At 32.7% G+C, this 20,618-nt stretch overlaps 2 protein-coding genes across 7 annotated transcripts; both read left to right on the forward strand.

Moving 5' to 3' along the window:
• The first annotated feature begins 11,480 nt into the window (after positions 1–11,480).
• Positions 11,481–14,648, forward strand: LOC107931557 (60S ribosomal protein L18a-like protein). 6 transcript variants are annotated; one of them, XR_005912307.1, is made up of 6 exons: positions 11,481–11,614; positions 12,249–12,337; positions 12,903–13,029; positions 13,108–13,225; positions 13,743–13,910; positions 14,130–14,648. XR_005912307.1 is itself a non-coding variant. In XM_041091601.1 (5 exons), exons 2-5 carry the CDS (start codon positions 12,319–12,321, stop codon positions 13,794–13,796), a joined length of 318 nt encoding a protein of 105 aa, XP_040947535.1. In that variant the 5' UTR covers positions 11,481–11,614; positions 12,249–12,318; the 3' UTR covers positions 13,797–14,123. The 6 variants fall into 6 exon arrangements, 4 of the variants coding, with proteins under 4 accessions (XP_040947535.1, XP_040947536.1, XP_016718969.1 ...); XR_005912308.1 differs by having other exon boundaries at positions 11,533–11,614; positions 12,254–12,337; XM_041091601.1 differs by lacking the exon at positions 14,130–14,648 and having other exon boundaries at positions 13,743–14,123.
• Positions 14,649–18,646: 3,998 nt separating this feature from the next.
• LOC107931562 (actin cytoskeleton-regulatory complex protein PAN1) lies at positions 18,647–20,382 on the forward strand. Its single transcript, XM_016863483.2, has one exon. The coding sequence runs from the start codon at positions 18,721–18,723 to the stop codon at positions 20,167–20,169; it is 1,449 nt and encodes a 482-aa protein (XP_016718972.1). The 5' UTR covers positions 18,647–18,720; the 3' UTR covers positions 20,170–20,382.
• The last annotated feature ends 236 nt before the right edge of the window (positions 20,383–20,618 follow it).

Raw genomic sequence — 20,618 nt, forward strand, 5'->3', positions numbered from 1 at the left:
CATTGTTTGGTCTTCTTTTTGTTTTTTCTCTGCTAAATTTGGGTAAGGGTTGCTACCATGTTTACAGGGAACAAAAAAAACAACTTCTTGCCTTCCTAGTTTTGTTTTCTCCATTTTTTCTCGTCTTTTCTAGTTACCAGGTATTCACTGTTGGGGAATTAGTTCTGCTCTTTACTCTTAAATTTCTTGGAAGCTTTGAACCAGAAAACTGCCTTTTTTTCCCTCATTAATTACATTTAAAACAATTTTAACCGTGCACTGCTTAATAATAATAGTTCTTCCACACGATGCTCTATGGTTTCCTTGTTCCAACACCAAACTGAAAATAGAATTAGTTTTCTTTTCATTGTTGAAAAAAATTATTATTATTTTTATTTTTATTTTGCATGTCGGTCTATGTTTGTTGTTCGTAACTGTCCTAAGGTTCGAATTTATGTTTACTTTTGAAAATGTAATGTGATTTATTTATGCAATTCTTGTTGGTATAGTATTTTTAATTTTCGATATGACATTCATTGTATTATATATTTAATAAAATATTTTTATTTCATAACCATTATTAAAATAATTAATATATATAATATTAAAAAATTAAAGACTTTTAAATTGTACAATACTATAAAAATATAAGTACAATTTTGAGCTAGAATTGCAGGGGTATTGACCAGCAAATTACCATTGGGGCTTTAAAGGATTTTAATAGGAAACATAAGCCTCAAATCATCTTTCTCATGGAAACTAAACAAAAAGGGGGGAAGTTAGAGAAATTGAGAAGAAGCTTTAATTTTGATAATTCCTTTTATGTTGAGCCTGTAGGAAGAGCAGGAGGCCTTGCATTATGGTGGTGGCAATCCATCAACATCAATGTTGAAAATTTCTCAAAAAATTTCATCAACGTGATTGTGAAGAATGATGAAGGCCGACCATGGAGGTGCAACTTCTCTTATGGTAGTCCCTATAATGAAGGCAGAGCTAAGGTCAGGGAGACTCTTAAAAATTTCAATAGAGAAGAGGATGTCGCGTGGTGTTGCATTGGAGACTTCAACGAAGTGAGATTCCAACACAAAAAAGGTGGGGAATTTTTCAGTAGATTAAGGCTTAGTTTAACATAGTTTCTTATAGGTGCTTTTGGGAAAAAGTATTTTTTATCCCAAAAGTTTCTACTAAAAAAGTGCTTTTGCAAATCATTTTTTTTCAAAAAATACTTTTGAAAAGTTCAAAAGCATCTTGTTTAGCAATGCTTTTATTTTAAAGTGCTTTTTATCCTAAAAGTGTTTATGAGAATCAATAACAAAAGTGATGATGATGCTTTTATTCACGAAAGATTGGACCAAGTCTTATGCAATCTTAAATAGCTTGATATCTTCCCTCATTGTAGCGGTATCACTGGCTTAGCCATAGGCTCAAACCATAAGCCGGTTATTCTAAAGCTTGAGTGATGTGATAGCCGTTATTTGAGATCTTTTAAGTTCGACCCAAAATGGCTTGTCACTTGATCTATCGTATTTATATACGTTAAGCTCTTTAGACATTTAAAGAGTTTGTTCTCAAATATTTTATGATGTTTTTTACTATGTTTCTTTACTTATTAGATTTTAAGTTCAATGTTAATGTTTATGGCAATTTTTATACTTTTCGGAATAAAATAGCAAGTTTATGTCATTAGGTGTTTAATGTTTGAATTAAGCTTGTTTCAAGAATATGGTTGAGGTGAAAACGAGAAGAAGAGCCTCCACTGTGGTCAAGGTCATGACACTATTGTTTTGGTGTCGCGACACTAATACCTCCAACACCAATCAAGGAGTTAGACTTCATCAAATTGCACTCCTAAGTGACGTTTCTCCGAAGTCGCGACATCAAGGGAATGATGTCATGACACCAGCCTATTTGGTCGCGACTCCAAGCTATCAAGGTTGCAACATCAAGCACTGTAACACCCAATTCCCAACAGTGAGTTGAGGTGTTACACAGAAAGCAGACTTGAACTTAGTTGACTTTTATTTTTCTTTTGACGTATATTATACAAGCTGAGGCATTAACCCAAAATTTTTAGAGGTTAAAACAACCAAAACAGGTATAAATCATATAATATAAACATTTTTAGTAAATAGCTTTTGACGGAAGCCTTTAAAATAAAACTAACAAATTGTTATAGATACCAAGTGAGTTAACTTCTTTCACAAAAATCCTAAAGGCAACACTAACAATAAACTCCATTTATAACAATTTGGCGTATACAATTTAGAAAAATACCATATATTCCAATTTCATCAGAGCTTAACCAATCCTTCAAGGGTAACATGCTTTTAAAACAGGGATTTATAAAGAGGTATTTTATTACAGATCTTATTTACAAAATGGCAATATACGCCACTCCTAAAAATATATTGCATGTTACAAAACAAACATAGGCGAAGCTCATATAAGAGATCGCTCCTTTTGGCTGAGCTCCTTCAACAAGCTTTACGATGAAGCACCACTTGGAAGAGGAGAAAGAAAAGGAGTAAGTTCAAAAAAACTTAATGAGCTCCAAACTTAGGAATACTTGACCCTTTTTAGACAAATCACAAGAACAAGGATAATATAACATAATTAAAAACATACACACATTTTTACTAAGTTGACACCCTAAACATATGGCGTATACTCTTCAACGTAGGTCTGTGGCGGATTCCTATCCTTGGCAGATAGTATCCCTAGACGAATTCTAATTTTGGGCGAATACCTTTCTTATCTACCATCACAACAAACACATTGTCTTATTAGAACGTATACATTCATTCAGAAACACAATCTATTACAACACTTACCCTTCACATCTCAGACATAAAGTTAGACTGATTCTTACATACCTACCGAACTTAATTTCACTAAGGCGGATTTGACATGCCAAAACACAATAACTTAGCAGATTCGTTGCGTACTCCACACATTCACTGGATGCAGATATATTACTTAACATAAAAAAATTATCACACTTTCCTAATCAACATTTCTTTCTCAATTACAGACATACATAACATGTAACAAATCCCAAATTCACATTTTCTTACCCTTCCTTTCAATCTTCCTTGTGCTAACCTCAGATCCCATATTTACATAATGGAATAAATATCCTAGACATTACAGTTTCAAACACATTCATATTCCCATGAATTAAGGGATCTTTTCCATGACTAATAACTAACATGTCCTACCCTAGGCAGCACCCATTTCGCTAGGTTGGTTAGCAACTATCATGCTCTACCAGAAACTTAGCACTCAAGATAATCTGGCTAGCAACTAACATGCCTTACCAGTGCTTTGCCACACTTGCTATTCTAGTTAACAACTAACATGCCCTACCAGTGGCCCATCTTATCTGGATATCGAGTTTACACACTAAAGAAGTCGAGTTTGTTTCCTGTCACTAACATGCACATGTAGATGATTACATGCAACAACATACCATATCTCATGAAGATCCTTTTTACCTAAATTCTAAACTAGGACAACCAAAATTTAGCAATATATTAAAACTAAGAGGAAAACTTAGAAGATTAATACAAACTAGATACTCACAAAATAACTTTAACGAAGCTGGTTACAACAAGACCTTCACTACACTCTACAACTCTTTCTTATAATTGGAATACTTGATGGTCTTTCTCTAACCAAGAACTCTTACTTAAACGGGTTACTAGAGTAAAAATAAGGTAAAGGAAGAAAAATTAAGAACCCCCACTATAATAGCCTTACTGATATTCATAGCTCACACAGTTCCCATAAAAACTTACACGTGGCTAACCATGTAAAGCTAACTTATCACTCTATAGTGGTCAACATAATAATTTCTAGGAAAATCTCATCTTAAATATCTAATGCATTCTAGTCAATTTTTAACTAGATCATAACAAAAAAACCAACTAAAATTATATAGTAAACACACGTGTTCAAACAGAAAACTATCAAGTCCACAATTCTACAATCCACCACTAGCGAGTATAAAAATAAAAATCTATTACACAAAACTTACCAAGAGAATCCGCCAACCGGCAAGTTCCCCTAACGACCACACCAAAACATAAATACCCACACTTTGCCAAAAGAAAAATCCTTCATCCAAGTCATTACAAACCTACCAGATTAGTCGAGCAGTCCGTCCATCATGGCGTGACAACAAACACTTAACATCACACTGGCGGATAGGGCGTAAATCAGCCTTTTCTATCTTATACTTAGCCAACAATCTACCCACACATAACTTCAACAGGAACTACGTCGGGTGGGATGTTACAAGCATAGTCACCAAAGTTGAAGAAGCCACGTTTATTGAGGACAATGTTGCAACACCAAAGAGTCAATGTTGCAACATTGAAGCTTCCAAGCACCCAAGGAAGTACACTATCGAGGCTGTTGCGACACTGAAGGTTGGGTGTAGTGTCATTGGTTCCTAGCGAGGGAAAAATCTAATGGGCAATTTTTAGTTCAGCCATAAGTCAATTATTAAAAGAGGGCATTTTTATCATTTGTAGGTCAAATTGTGTTAGACTATATAAGTCACTTTATGAAACAATTTGAAAGGACAATTCTTTAGATTCTTACTATTATTCTCTTTTAGGTTAACTTTTAAAAAATTCATTTTAGTTCTTTTTCTACACTTTGCTTTCCTTAGCAAAAGAGTACAAGACTCTTTGCAATCTCTTATCATTTCAATAGAGTTAGATTATTTTATTCATCTGATTTCATCTATTAACGATTGGGCTATGGATAAATGAGGATTTAATACATTACCCATCAATCAATCCAAGGGATTTATGGTTTTACTAAGCATTTCTCAACCTTGTTTATTTTATGTTATTTTCTTGTTTAATCTAGCATGAAATTGATTGTGTCTTATGAATTGATAATGGGTAGGAACTAAATTGACTTGTGGTTGATTAATTGAAATATTATTTGGTTGATTTAAGGATTATCAATTAGATCGTAAAATTTGGATCAGATCGAATGAATTTGAAAACCTAGAATTGGTGACTACAGGGGATTATCTAGATAAGTGAGACTGAAAGGAGATCTTATCGAGTATTAATTCGATTAGATCGATTTAATTTAATGAGGTCAAAAGATAAATCAAATTAAATAGCTTAATTGGGTAAAATAGTGATCGAGAAGTAAAATTGGATCAATTAGGAAAATTAGACATTCTAGCTCCCTTAAACCGATAATTATCCATTAACATGGATATTAATCAACCACCTTGTTTGCCTGATTATTAATATTGTAAAACTGGATTTATTACATCTTAGTCATTTTAGTTTATCATTTAGTATAATTTACCCCTTTTCTCGATTTGTCTTACTGTGATATTTGGTAATTAGCTAGCTAGCCTTCCTTCTCACATGCTTAATCAATGTTGATCAATTTTATCACCTAATCTCATTTGGTTATATCCTCTGAATACTTAGTATTTCGTTGTAAAATTTCTATATTACAACTGACCTATCACACTTGTAGTCTAAGCCACATTATTATTCTACATCTTTTGTACAAATTTCTCTGCACAACGTTTATACACTATGGCACCGTTGTCACTAGTGAATGCAGTGATTTTATTAAGAAAGAATGGAGGAATATGAACAATGGGGTAAGAATAGGATTCGTGGACATATATATCAAGAACCAAGACTAAACTTCAACAAAGGAGTAAAGGAAATGATCGAAGCTTAAGAAGGAAGATTGATGCGATCACTAGCAAGATGATGAACATTAAAAAAGAACTACCTTAAAATCACAATAGATAAAAGTTTAGAGCTTTGGAAAAGGACCTCGATGTTCTATAGGAAAAGGAAGAAAGACACTAGCATCAAAGGCTGAGGATTAATTGGCTACGTCACGAGGACAAAAATACTAGATTTTCCATGCTACAACTATGGCCAATAGAAGATTCAACCAAATCACAAAATTAAAGGATGATCACTTCGAATGGATCGAGGGAGACAAAAGTTTAATGTTCTACATAGCAAGCCATTTAAAAATGGTCTTCAACTTGAAGGAGATTACGGAAATTGAGGAAGTGTTGGGGTCTTTTGAAAATGTTATCTTCAATGATATGAACAGGGAAATATGTAAAGAGATCGTGATGGAAGAGGCTAAGACTGCGACTTTTGGTATGGTATAAGGCCCCGAGTCCCGAATGATTTTCCAAAATATTTTATCATCATTTCTAGAACTTGATAGAGGAAGACATTTTCAAGATGGTGAATGGAGTTTTTTCATAGTGGAAGGCTTCTAAAAGGCTTAAATGATACTAATGTGGTCTTAATCCTCGAACAAAAAGACTCGATTAACATATCCTAATTTTGACCTATTAGACTACGTAAATCTGGATACAATATTATTTCTAGACTTTTAGCGGCTAGGATAAAACCGACTCTTGAAGCAGTCATCCACCTTGTACAATCAACTTTCATAGAAAGGAAACAGATTCAGGGCAATATCATTATTGCATATGATATGTTCAAAGCCATCAAAAAGAGAAAAGGAAGGAGAAAATGTGTTTTTGCCATGAAACTTGATTTCGAAAAGGAATACGAAAAAGTGGAAAGGGGTTTCTGTTGGAAAAAAACTCAATTTGAAAACGGTTTTCTTGCACAGCGAAAAATTTAAAATTTGAAAACCAACCCGGTTTGTGATATTTATAGTGATAAACCTTAACCAAATTCATACATGTATTTTTAGATAAGCGGAACCTTTATTTTTCCTAGCTTTCAACCAAATGATCTTATCTGCTATTCTCGTACCACGAACTACTTCGAGTGTGGCCTCAAACCAATTGAATCAAAACGCAAAACTAGAAAAAGTTTTCCTTTTGGGGTGAAAACAAAAATTCTCTCTTCTATAATAGAAACCAGTAAAATTGTTATTCTGAAAAGTATATTTATAAGTTGAGAATAAATTCTCTTTATTTTTCAGTAGAATAACAATATCTCAAAAGTTGTTTTCATAGCTCTACTCGTGTCATCTATTTAGGAAGAGAAGATAGAACCCTTGTAGAGTTGTAGAAGTTTATTTTCATTGGAAAAATAATATCCTAGTTTATCTAGGATATAGGAGGCGGCAACTCTAATTAGGGTTTTGTCGTCCCACCTCCTTACATGAGGGGTTTTAGATCTCTCTCACATCGGGTCCATTACGAGTATTTCTTAGGCCTTTTTGACCTAGTATTCTGTAATATGATCTAATTTTATTCAAATTTTCTATTTCCCAAAATAAACTTTAATATTTACATAATTTTCTCACCTAATTTTACCCCAGTAAAATTTTGACAATTTTACCCTCGGTAAAATTTTGACGATTTTACCACTGATAAAATTTTGAGAAAATTCATTCAATATGTCACAACTCAACGTGTTCACTATGACCAAATGATTTATTTTCATTTTCAAGCTTCAAAATAGTCCAAAAATATAATCCCATTCTTCCATCAATTTTTAAGTAATCTTATATAGGATTGCAAGTTTTCATTTTCGTTTTCATTTCCATTTCCATTTTTGGAAACCTACATTCATTTCCAAATGATTCCATTTCTCCATTTCTGAGAAAACCATAATCATTCTTGAATGTTTCTCATTTCTCTTTTTCTATTCATTTCGTTCATTTGTGGTGTAATATGAAAGGAAAAGCTTTTGTGGTGTAATATGAAAAAAAGCCTGTGGCGGAATATGAAAGGAATGCCCTTGTGGAAAACTCCGTAAGGAACGCCTTCGTAGCGCACTCTTAAGAACGGACCTTGTGGCAAACAATGAATCAATGGCCTGTATGGCAAATTCTGACGTAATAGACTTTGTGGCGAAAACTTGAAAGAACGGCGTACATGGCGAAATCTGAAAGCAATGCCTTTGCGGCGTATCCTAGTAAGGCTTGCAATGGTGTATCCTAAAGGAATGATTCTTGTGGCGGATTCTGTATTAAATTACTTTGGCGCGTTTAGTATGGCTTGTAAGTGTGATTAGAAAGATCAGAAAGGCACAGTGTCTTAATAGGCTATGATAAATTGTTTTACAAGATCATGATTCGACTATGAATAATGAAGTGATGAGATATGGAAGAGGTGATGGGTAAACATAAAAGAAGCGTCTTTTGAATAAGGATTTTTATCACTGTATATCAGAAGGAATGTACCTGTTATCTGTGTTTGTGATCAAACATGGATTGTGAAACGATGACTTAAAGTTACGGATACAAGAGCAACGGTGTTTCAGTCGTATGGACCTTTGTAAAGGAAATGAGTAATGACTTATGAAAGGTCAAATTGAAAGAGGTAAGTGGCGTATCGAAGATGTTGATGGGTAAGAAATGAGTTCTGAGCAATGTATGGTATCTTATGTGTAAATGAGAATAGAAATTGAGGGAGTATATGCCAATGATTAAATTGAAGGTTCAGAACGATCAGATCATCTAAATAAGTTATCAGTTGAGATGTGCAGAAATGACACAGGTAAATGATGTTTTCTTCGCTAAGTTTTTATGAACTTATTTGGATGTATGTTTTGTTCTAGGTGAATTTATATGAGTCTGAGCCAGTAGGGACGATTTCAAGACTATGCCTAAAGAGTGGCATATTAGGCTATTATATGCATATAGAGCAAGTTTGATGGTGTGTTCAAAGACTAAAATACTACTTACAAATCCACACTTGGGGGTATTGTAATAAATTTGGGTTTCAATTTGGATATCACTGTAATTTAATTACTTCGTGTTGTAGTTGTATTTACTAATTTTATCTACTTATGTATTTTAATTTGAAAATTTTGTAGTTAAGTAAGTTGTCATTATTTGTAAATCGTATAAGTAAATTAAGCTTGTGTCTGTATTTTGTGGTAATACCCAAAATCCAGATTCGGCTACTCGAATTGGGTTGAGGATGTTACAATGTTGCTATTTGTTCGAGTTAACCTTGTTATATTTATCCTTGAAAACACAATTTCTTGAAATATATAATCTTATTTATCTTTGAAAAGTGATAAAAATCTGAGTAGTCAAAGCTAAGTATTCATAAACTTAAAATTTTAAATTCAAAATATAAATAAATAAATTTCTAAAAAATTAAATTAAATTTTAAATATATAAAAAAATATGTAAATTTATAGCATAATGTAACCTTTTAACCATAATAATATTATTTTTAAACAATCTCATTATAGGTTTTGATCATAACTGCTTCTTTTTTACATAATGCTTAAAACTATACATAACTCTTCTCTAACCCATAAATAGGTAGATAATACGCTTCAATGCACTTAAACCCACGTCTTCTTACATTAATAATAATACCTATACTAATCAAGTTAATACTCAACCGACATTTTCAAATGAATCAATAAACATTAAAGAATCAATATCACATATCAATCGTCTAATCCTATGGAGTCATGAGTTTAACGTTTGTTTGGTGGAGAGTAGCAGTCAGCAATGGCGTTTGGATATTCCAACAAACCAAACTCTTATCACTTGATTGGCATGTTTATGTCCATATACATACAAATAGGGTAAACTATAAAAGAGACACCTAACTATTAACGTATTCCTGTATTGGTCATTAAAGTTTAAAAATTTTCATTTTAACCACTAACATTATTGAAATTTAATATTTTGTCACTCCTCTATTAAATCACTAATTGTCACCTTTTTATTGATATAACAACAAATTTACCCCTTCAATGTTTACAGATTCTATCAATTTAGTCATAATTCTAAAAAATCTACAAATTTAGCCATCAACTTTACACATTCTATCAATTTAGTTTTATTTCTTAAAAACGCAAATTTTAAATTTTAAAAAATTTTAAAAGTAAAAAAATTTATTTAAAATTTCATTTTTTAATAAAATACATAAGATTTAAAAAATATTCATACAAAATTATAAATAAATGAATGCCCATTTTTTATCTTTTTCTGATGTTATTTTTATAAATAAAACATTTTTCTTTAAAAAAAACACAAACAAGACGTAAACCATATTTAAACGTTTCCTTTTTATTAGTTTATTTTATAAACAATAAATTTTATTATACACTTGGCCTTGCTCCTTAATCCTCGTCAAATTTGTCAAGTGCTAGACACCGCCTTCACCCACAACCATCAACACCAATAATTGTTACTCCGAGCTGCTCAAGTTTTACATCCTCCATCATCGCACCATCGAACTAGGAATTGATTATGGAGCTATTAGCATGGCCTTCCACCTACTAAGTCTCTAAGACCTCATCTAATCATCCTCACCTATATATCCCCAACCATGCTTGCTTCAAACGCAACATACCCATTTTGGGTAACAACCTAAAGACATCTATTCTTACCATTATCGACCTAAAGACATGGTGGTCATTAATGTTGAAAAAAATGAAAAAGTTGAATCTACATTAAGTTTTCTTCATGGTCTTTTCCCCTTGAATTGTTTATTTATAAGATTATTATTTTATTTATACAATTATTATTTAAATAAATAAAATTCATGTTAGGAAATGGGAAATAAATAAAACCCTCTTTTTCTTTTTCTTTTCTTTTCATTCACTCCATGTGTTTTCTCTCTTTTTAGTTTTTAGATTTATTTTGTGGCTATCATTATTGTCTTTCACAAATTGTGATGAACAGATGACGATGCCTATCATCGCTAAAACACCATCGACCACCAGTGGTCTCTTTTAAAAAGTGGGTGGCTCTTCGTTGACTTATTAATTTGTTTATGTTTAAGAGTATTTCAGAATAATAAATGATTTCATGTGTCAGTTTGGACTCGTGTTGTCTTAAGTTTTTGTAAGAGTTGTGACTCAAATTCTTATTAAAATAAAATAAAAGTGGCAAGATAGTGGAATCCACGAGGGCAAAGACCGAGGTTTAGAAGTTTACTTCCTCTGTTTGATATTGATTTGAATAACGTGCTTCAACCTTACTGCATTATCCCGAAGTAGACACAATCTATACCCCTTGTAATTATCCCGAAAGGGTTTCCATTTGTAACTATCCCGAAAGGGTTTCCACGTAAAATTAGTGTATCTTATTTCTCTCTTTTATTATCATTATCGACCTTCTATTTTAACAGTTTTATTTGTTTTTTTTTTTGTTTGTTTTTCCATTATTTAATAACTCATCACTTTTAGAAGCTATTATCTACTCTTGTAATACACTTTTTAGTCTTACTTATGCATATAGTCTTAATTTTGCGAGTGATTTTAGTGCTAATTTTGACATCATTCTCTCAAGTTTGATGGATGCTCGGTTCTTTTTTCCATTTATACCTGTCGCTTTGGACCATTCAAGACTGATTTCTTTATTGTATTAAGTGCTTGCAATCACTCCAAATATATTGTGTTTGAGTTGTAACCGAACTAATTATTAACGTGCCATAATATTGTGAAAAAAGATATTAGTTATTTCCCGAATTGTATGATTTCATAATTAATGAATTTTTCTTTAAATTTAAAAAAAAAAAAACTAAAATGAATTTTTTTTTTTAATTTGAGGAGCAAATAAGTGATTACACTAGTACATATCTTTATATCACATAATATATGTAACAGAGACAGCGGAGAAAAAAAAAACACCTGCGCCTTGCCGCCTTCTCTCACTTCGACTGGCAAGTTTCACTCTTTCGCTCTCCGTCTTCCAACATTTTACTGTTCCATACTCAGTTTGCTTTGAAATTTAGATTTTTGTTGCTAAATTGGTAAACTTGATCTTTGTAGAATGATTTTTTTCTGCCCTGTAGTTTTTTTTTGTTGAGAATTAACCCTTTTTGTAGAAATCAAGGTTTGACTTTTGTGGGGATTATCGTCTACCTTTCTTCTTTTTTTGCTATTAATCGTAGTAACTCTTGGGGTGGTATACTTTGAGGATTGACAAGGATTCTTCGATATTTCCTTTGGTTAGTGTTGATATTAAATTAAAATTTTACCAGAATGGCCGCCTCTGTCATTTCTTTGCTTTTAAGCTAGGAGAGTTTAGTTGATTGAGAATTCTTTATGCATATTCAATTCAATTCTTAATTTGTGGTGTGTTTTTAAGTGTGGATGTACTTATTTCGAGGAAAAGGGTGATGGGGTTAGTTGAGTTTTGCTTGAAGATTGTTTTTGTAACCTTCTTTTTTGAGGAAGTAGAAATTAGGAAATCAGTGTTCTTACTGAGGTATTAACAGTTTTCTGGTTTTATGAAGGTTTTTTAATGGTGATTATTGCTGCTAATATTTTACATTCCTCACTTATTCTCGACAGGACAGATCCTTCAAAGGCAGAGAGAGGAGCTGAGGCAACCAACTAAGAGTTAGATATCCTGAATGCATGCATGGATCCGAGTATTAAACGTATTCCTTCTATGCCCTTCCTTTTTTATCTCTGCATATGATAGTTCAGTGCTATGCTCAAAAGTTGATAGTTACCTGTAAAATTGTCAAAATCTCAAAGCTTTCAGGAGTTTTATTGCTTTTTGTATTTTGTGATATGTGCGTTAGTTTATGAATTACAATTAATCAGCTAAAGTAATTGCTACTGAGGACCGTCTATTATGACTTCCATATTATATGCAATGCTGTTTATGCATAAAAAAACTGAAAAATTCAACCAAATGTGAATTCTAGTGCATGGATATAAGCAGTAATCACGAATCCTAGAAAGCTACTGTCCTGCACATTCAACTTGTGGACTGATTTATTGCATTCATACGAATGGCTAACTGATGTGTATTTCAGTTATAGCCTTTGTTTTAGTCTGACATGAAGTTAAACCACAAACATCTGCCTTAGTTCATGCTGACTGACACCACCATTAGGCCAGTCAATGTGTTGTATTTAGCCTCTTTGAGTAAAGTTTATTTTTAAAAAAATGTTTGTTTATATTGTTAAATCATGGTTAGCAACTTGGTTAATGCAGAGCACTTAACAGAAGCAGTTGAACAGAAAATTGGTGAATATGCACTTATTAGAGATGCGGAAAACCCGCAGCTGAGCATTTATGATAAACCTCTTCCTTGCTTTGGCTGTGGGATAGGGTGGTTTTCGTGAGTTCTCCTGCCCTCTTCATACTCTTCCATCGCATGTTGTTTTCTTGACTCATGAGCATATATGCTCGTTTGCAGTCTTCTGCTTGGATTTGTTTTCCCATTGATGTGGTATTATGCCACCATTCTCTACTTCGGAAACTACTACCACAAAGACCCAAGAGAAAGAGCTGGACTTGCTGCCTCTGCAATAGCTGTAAGTGCTAATTTAGGCATTGGTATGTTTGATGTTATGGTTGTATTTAGCAGCACACAAGGTTTTAATGATTTGCCATTTCACTTTTACTTTGAGTTAAAGTTCATTTTACTGCAATCTAGAGAAATGATAAACAAATTTATATATTTCTATTATATTCCGCACTGCTATACCATGCTTTGGAAGACAATTTTGTGTACCAGAGAGATACTCCACTAAAACTATTAGACACCTTGTAAATGTCATTAACTGAAACTCAGATGAAAGAAAAAAATTTTGAAAGCTTTTTTTGATCATTAAAAGGGGTTGGGGTTACCAGGTGCCAGCATATAACAATTTTGCCACTCTTTAACTGTAGCAATGTCGTGGCATATGAAAGAATTAAATCTGAAAGTAATTGGAGTAATAGTAAAAAGTGTCTAGGTAGTCCAGATGACCTTGCAGTGATAAGTTAATGAAAGGATAAGCATCCCCTTGCTATCTTTTCTATTTAATCCCAGATCGTTGCTTTTTGCAGGCATTGATATGTACAATTGCTTTGATAATCACAATAGCTATTCTCGTCTTCTAGTTCATCCTACTGCAGTCTGTACCTTTAGTACTGCTTAAGGAGCTTCCTCGAACAAAAGGTGAGACAAGAATACATGCAGTTGTGAATCTGCAACAGAAGGAAAGAAGCAAGAAGGTATAATACCTCAGAATCATTGAAGGTTCAGTTATCTGCTTTGTAGCCCCCGTTAGTGATGAACATAACACAATCTATATTACAGCTTTGTAATATCCATATCATAGAGGAATTGTATGTACTGGTAACACAAGCACGACGTAATTACTGATATATCTCTTGAGACATTACTTTCAGTTTTCATTTTGAAAACAGAGGAAAATTCATGCTTCATTGTAGGGTATTATTTGGCCATTTTTGCTGGGTTCGGATCCATGGAAAAGATTATCAAGTTGATGTTATTGAAGATGATGACTGAAAATGTAATGAGGGGAACCTTGGTAGTTTCATAAAAGGATGCCATGGCATCGTCTGGTAAGTGGCCTGGGAAACTTGAGTACATGGAGATTCTTTTGCAAATTTGCTTATTACCACTGGGTTACCCATCCAAGCTTGAAGGATGCAAATTTGGGATACAAATTTGGGAAAGATTGGAGTAAAAATATTAGACTTGAAAAATGGATTTACATAAAAAATATATATATTATATTATATTACATAAAAAATGGATTTACTTATTTGAAATATGGATTGGGCTCAGCTGCTGGAACTTAAGTTTGTAATATATTATATTATATTATATTATATTATGTGATTTATAGTTATATATAATATTAAATCAAAGAATGTAAATATTTTTTTTATAAAATTAATAATATAAGTGGGCCTAAAATGGTTTAGGTTGGCCATTTAAAAGTACGGATGAGGTTCAGCAAAAATTTATATTTATATTTTGGTCTGGTTGGGCAAGTATAATGTGTTGATATTATATTTAAATCCAGTTCAATTCTAGCTTAATTGGCTCATAAACATTATATTCTTTTACAACCCAAACACCCTAATAAAGAAGAAAGCGTAGAAGGAATTTTTTTTATGTTCGACAGCAGGATATTCGTTAATTTGTTTGTAAATCATTACAAAGAAATCAGACATTAGAAAAATCAAATAAAACTGTACGAGTGCTTCGCTGCAAATCAAGCCATATGTCTAGTCCTAGAAAAAAAAATGCCGCAGAAAATGTCATTATCATGGATAGAAGCCACATCAAGAGCTCCTACTTCATCGTTAGGCATCAACCACTAGAAAATGAAACATGCAAACTAGTGCATTGTAACCACCATCGATGATCTTAATCATCTTTGAAATCTTTTGAAGTCGTAAAAACATTAGATCCATCATATCAAACGGAAACAAAACGAGTTGACTCGAATTCAAGAATAGGTTTACCATGAACTCAAGAAAGACGAGTTAAAATGGATTCAAGAATACACAAGTCTTCATCAACTAAAAAATCCTCCCATAAGGAACGAACCAAGGGTCAGACCTTAGGCCAAAATTATTATTCAAAAAACTTCTCTTGCCAAAAAAAAGAAGGGTGGTCAATGAAAGATCAAGAGAAGTGGTCGTGGAGGGGATGGACGATGAAGGATGATGGGAGTTGGAGATAGAAAAGTGAAAGAGCGGAGGAGATCACGATGGATGAAGGGGGAGGAGTTATCACCGAGGAGGAGTGACATAAGCAATTAAGCTTGCGGCCTCTATTTTCTGCTTGGGTTAATTTTTTGTAAATATGTGTGTGTTTGGACATAATTTTAAGCCCATATTTTTTAGTCAAGCTGGACTTGAGCATGCATAAAATATGTTAATTTCATGCTTAGGCCCAACCCGACCTGACCTATGAGTACCTCTAAAATTAAGAAAGGAAAATAAATAAAGATGTATTTGTTAGAAGGTTGACTGAATTAGAATTGTGTCTTGGGTTCTACAGCGTTGATGAAGAGAAAAAAGAAATAAAAATATAGAAATTAGAATAGGGCTATAGTTGCTATAGACTTGTCCATGGATCGGATAAAAATATTAAAATTCAGGCCCAACTCAACCAGCCCGAATTAATTTTTTATATAAAAAAAATAAAAATATAATACATTAAAAATACTAAGAACATTAAAATAAATGTTTCTCAACAAATTGAAAATAAAATTTAAAAGATGTTTATATTTAAATAACATTAGGTGTAACTTAACAAGCAAATGCCTCTAAAATAGTAACAAGAGTTATACAATATCCAAATAATAACAAAATAGTAGTAATATAATAGTGAAATAATAGCAAAACAGTAAGAAAATTTTTATCTTTTTTGCTAATTCGAGTCAGGCCGGAGCCAAAAATACCTTACTAAGGGTTCAGCCTGTTTATTAAGCGGATCTTATTTTTACGCCCAAGTTAATTTTTCAAACCTATATTTTTATTCAAACCCTCTCGTTTTTCGAGTGGACCCCGACCTGAACCATGGAGAGGCTTATGTAGTATGGCGTATATCCCCCACTGCTGTTTTATAAACCAACTTGCAAAAGCAGGCAGAACCGGAAATCCTTCCCAAAATTAATTGACACGAATCTAACGTCTCCCATTATTTGTGCCGTAAGTAAACCCCCAGTTGTTTACGTAAGACCATTTTCATGTTTCATTCGGTAGATATAATGGAAATAAGAAAACGTGATTAGGTCTTGCTGGACTCTTAATTCCTACCTAAAATCTGGATTTGAAGCAACACCAACTAACACTCTTCCATTCTTTTATTTCAATAAAACAATTTCTTTACGAAAAATATTATATGACGAAGATACCGTTATATGCAAAAATTGAAATATTTTAATTAATAAATTTAACGACTATCGTTTGAGTTTGAATTGAAATTTAAAAATTTAAAAAGTAGAAATTTAATAATGATCAAATTGAACAATACGTAACTTCCCAACTAATGCATTAGTAGGGGAGCGGAAGGAACAATGAACGAGGGTACACCACAACCGCTTGGCACGATAACTACGAGGGACAAACTCCTACGAGACTAATAGTGAATTTAAACTAATAAAATTGGTTGCTATAATTAAATTGGTTAGTATTTGGTATACTAGCAATGTGTTTTTTTTATTATTATTCCACAAGCAACCTTAAAAAATTGCTATGTGTCTATTTTTTTAATATTTTACTATACCCCTATAAGACACTTGTGTGACCCTGATTTTATTGGGACTGTGCCAAATATTATTCTAATTAAATATGCAACTAAGAATTTATAGAAAATTTTCAGTAAAAGTATCATAAAGATTCCTATACTAGAAGTCAAATTGCATTTTGTTCTCTATACTAAAAAAATGAGTAAATTAGTCTTTATACATTAGATGAAAGAGCAAACTGGTCATTCTGTTAAAAAATTAATATATTTGTGTTATTAAAAATTGGTCATTGTACGTCAACATGAGATAAAAGTGGCACGCCATGTGTAACTGTCTAGTTATTCCGCCAATCACACTCGTTTTTAATTGTACAAATGGATGAAATTTTTAATTGAAAAGACCAATTTACTTTTTAATCTAATGTACAAGGACTAATTTACTCATTTTTCGAATCAAGAAACTAAAATGCAATCTATCTCCTAGTGTCACGGGGCTAGACCTGCACTTTGGCCCGTGACACTAGTACATGCGCCTCCATAATACTTTTACGTACCAAAGCAAATTAACAATAAACAAGAGAAAAGAGAAATGAAAAAGACAGATGAGAAAATAAAATAAGGGTGAGTAAAACTCAATTCGATTCGAAAAAAATACGAATTTCAAGTTAATCGAATCGAATTATTTGATTTTTTTCGAATAAAATAGAATAAGTAATTCAATTTTTGAGTTCAAGTTGAGTTGAATTTTACAATTCAAGCAGATTGGTGTAAATATCTCTTTGGTCCCTGATAATTTTGAAATTGAGCAAATTGGCCTCTCTCAACAAAAATTACAAAAAAAAATCAAAATATTTATAAAAATTCCAAAATTTATATTTAAAAAAATTATAAAAAATTTAAAGAATATATAAAGAAAGTTAAAACTTTTAAAATGTTTTAAAATAACAATTTTGGGACCTAAATAAATTAATTAACTATTCAAGTTTATCATATTAAAATATCTTTTTTTCTTATTTTACTTTAAAAAAGTTTTCAAATATATATTGTTTCAAATTAGTTATATTGTAACAATATTTTAATTTCACATGTTTAATTTTTTTAATTTAACTCGATCAACTCAAATTTCATTTCATTTCACTCAACTCGATTCGAAAAAAATTTCTAATCGAATTAAGATAATAAAATAAAATCCATTAATTCGATTAATTTAAATTTTTTTATTCCATAAAATTTTATTAACAAGTTTATACTTTACTGTTCCTTGTTAGCTGCCCTTATCTTACTACTACAAGCTTTTGGCAATTCACGTCACTCCATTCTTCTTTTAATTTGGTTTTGCTACGCGGCGGATTGACACTTCACTTTACGGCTTAATATTGTCTCTTTTAATTTTTTTAATAATTCATATTTATTTTTTTAAAGAAATATTTAAAATTATTTATAGAGTATTTTTAACTCATAAATATAAAAATAATATAAGATAATTATACAGTTTCAACAATTTAGATTGAACGCGAACATGAAGTGGATTGCATGTCTCGATAGAAAATTAGAAGATGCAGAATAGAAACATGGGTTTATTAATTATAAGTATTATTTCTTTTAAAGCCATTGCTGTCCCGATTAATGGGAGTGATTGACGGACAAAATTTCAATGGAGGAGAAACCATCAACACACCTCTACGTTGCGTTTCGCAGTCATTCTTATAAGGACAGGCAGCATGTGAACTGTGAAGGCAACCCATCTCTCTCTATGAAACGCATATACCCAAAACCAAAAGGCAAGTAAAAGTGTTTCTCTCTTAGAAAAAGATGGAGGAAGATGGAGAGATGACGCCATTTTGGCTGGAAACCTCCGACAGCCGGCGGCGGAAACCTTCATCTTTCTTCTTAAACACCGGTATCCTTATCATCCTCTTGCTAGTCATTGCGTTTGCATTTGTGTTGTTTGTCATCCCTTCGTTTCTGTCTTTGACGTCCAACATATTCAAGCCTCAACTTGTTAAAAAATCATGGGATTCCGTGAACTTAGTCCTCGTGCTTTTCGCCATAATCTGTGGCTTCTTAAGCAATAGCAGTAATAATAATACCCCAACCCCAACAACTACTTACGAAGCTACTACCAGACCCAGTCCCAAACACGCTGATGATCATGTCCCAGGATCAAACCCTTCAACGCCAAGTCAATGGTATGATCGCACGGCTTATAACTCATTACGGAGGTTAAAAAGTAGCAGCTCGTATCCAGATATACGGCAGGAATATTCTTCTTGGATGGTGAACGGTGATGATCGCTGGAGGTTTTATGATGATACTCATTTGTATAATTACCGTAGTAGGTCAAGGCGACAGCATGATCAACAAGTCTATATTAATAATACCAAGGATATAGCTGTTGATACTGTTTGCACGTCTCCGCAGCCACCACCTCAGTCACCTCCACCGCAGCTTCCTAAGGTAGTTAGAAGAAAATCTAAGCGGACTCATTATGAAGATGCTAAAACCAAAGAGAGAAGTGAACGTAAGGAAGTAATATTCAGTGAGATGAAGATCTCGCCTCCAATAGATGACGAGCCGGAGAAGAGAAGTTCCAAGAGTGAGAAAAAGACAGGTGGTGGAGGGACTAATGATTTCTTAATTTCCTTAAGAAGAAAAAAGAAGAAGCAAAGGCAGAGAAGCGTAGAAAACCTTGAGGAATTCTTTAACCTTTCAACGCTTCCTTTATATCCAACCCCATCACCTCCGCCGCCGCCTCCACCACCTCCACCACCGCCATTACCATCATTTTACCAAAGCATCGTTTCTTCCAAGAAAAGCAAAGCCAGAAAGCACCATTCAATGGAACCACCGGTAACAACCCAGAAGCCTCCTTTTCCAGTCAAGATAAATAACATGAACAATGTAGAAGAGAGCATGGAAAGTGGGAATGAATCACCGTTATATCCAGTCCCTCCACCGCCACCTCCTCCGCCGTTTAAATTGCGGCCATGGAAGTTCGAAGTGCAGGGTGACTTTGTTAGGATAAAAAGTATTAATTCAGCGGATTCGGATGATCCATCAAGCGGTGAAGCGAGTCCGTCGGATGTTAAAAGAATGGGTGAAATGGAGGGTGAAGATTCAAGGGGAGGAGCTTTGTTTTGTCCAAGTCCAGATGTAAATACCAAAGCCGATCATTTCATTGCAAGGTTCAGGGCCGGTCTGACGCTGGAAAAAATAAACTCCGTTCGGGCGAGGTCTAATCTTGGCCCAACCTCACCGTGATTTATGAACCACAACCCTAAAATGTCCCCTTTGCTTTTATTATTTTCTTTCATTCATTCATTCGTTTATTTATTTTTCCGTGGCAAATTTGTCCTTTCAGTTGCACTTGCATATACACAAGTTCAATTATATATACAGCTTTTTTATTTCTTTTCAATGTAATATATTAATTTATTTAAATTTTATAATTAAAGTTTGCGTTTATAAGTGGTACATATTATTCCCAATTTTTTTTTCTATTTAAGGAATTTATTAAATGGTTGTCACTCTTAAATAATTAACGAAAACATTTATTTTTATAAAAATAAGTAGAAATGTTTTTTATTTTAAATCATGTAAAAAGTAAAATATACTTAATTTAAATCCAAAATATCATAATTTTAAATATTTTTTTATTTTAATTAAATTTTTTATAGAAAAAAATAAAAGAGTAAGAGTAAATTGAATAA

This window comes from Gossypium hirsutum, chromosome D04 (genome assembly GCF_007990345.1).
Source record: "Gossypium hirsutum isolate 1008001.06 chromosome D04, Gossypium_hirsutum_v2.1, whole genome shotgun sequence".
In the NCBI taxonomy this organism is placed as follows: domain Eukaryota; kingdom Viridiplantae; phylum Streptophyta; class Magnoliopsida; order Malvales; family Malvaceae; genus Gossypium; species Gossypium hirsutum.

Excerpts from the sequence above, each read along its gene's own strand:
- LOC107931557 (XM_041091601.1), top strand. Across the intron at positions 13,030-13,107 it reads TGTGGGATAGGGTGGTTTTC|TCTTCTGCTTGGATTTGTTT; the intron begins GTGAGTTCTCCT and ends GCTCGTTTGCAG. Across the intron at positions 13,226-13,742 it reads TTGCTGCCTCTGCAATAGCT|GCATTGATATGTACAATTGC; the intron begins GTAAGTGCTAAT and ends TGCTTTTTGCAG.
- LOC107931562 (XM_016863483.2), top strand. The coding sequence starts at position 18,721 with ATGGAGGAAGATGGAGAGATGACGCCATTTTGGCTGGAAACCTCCGAC.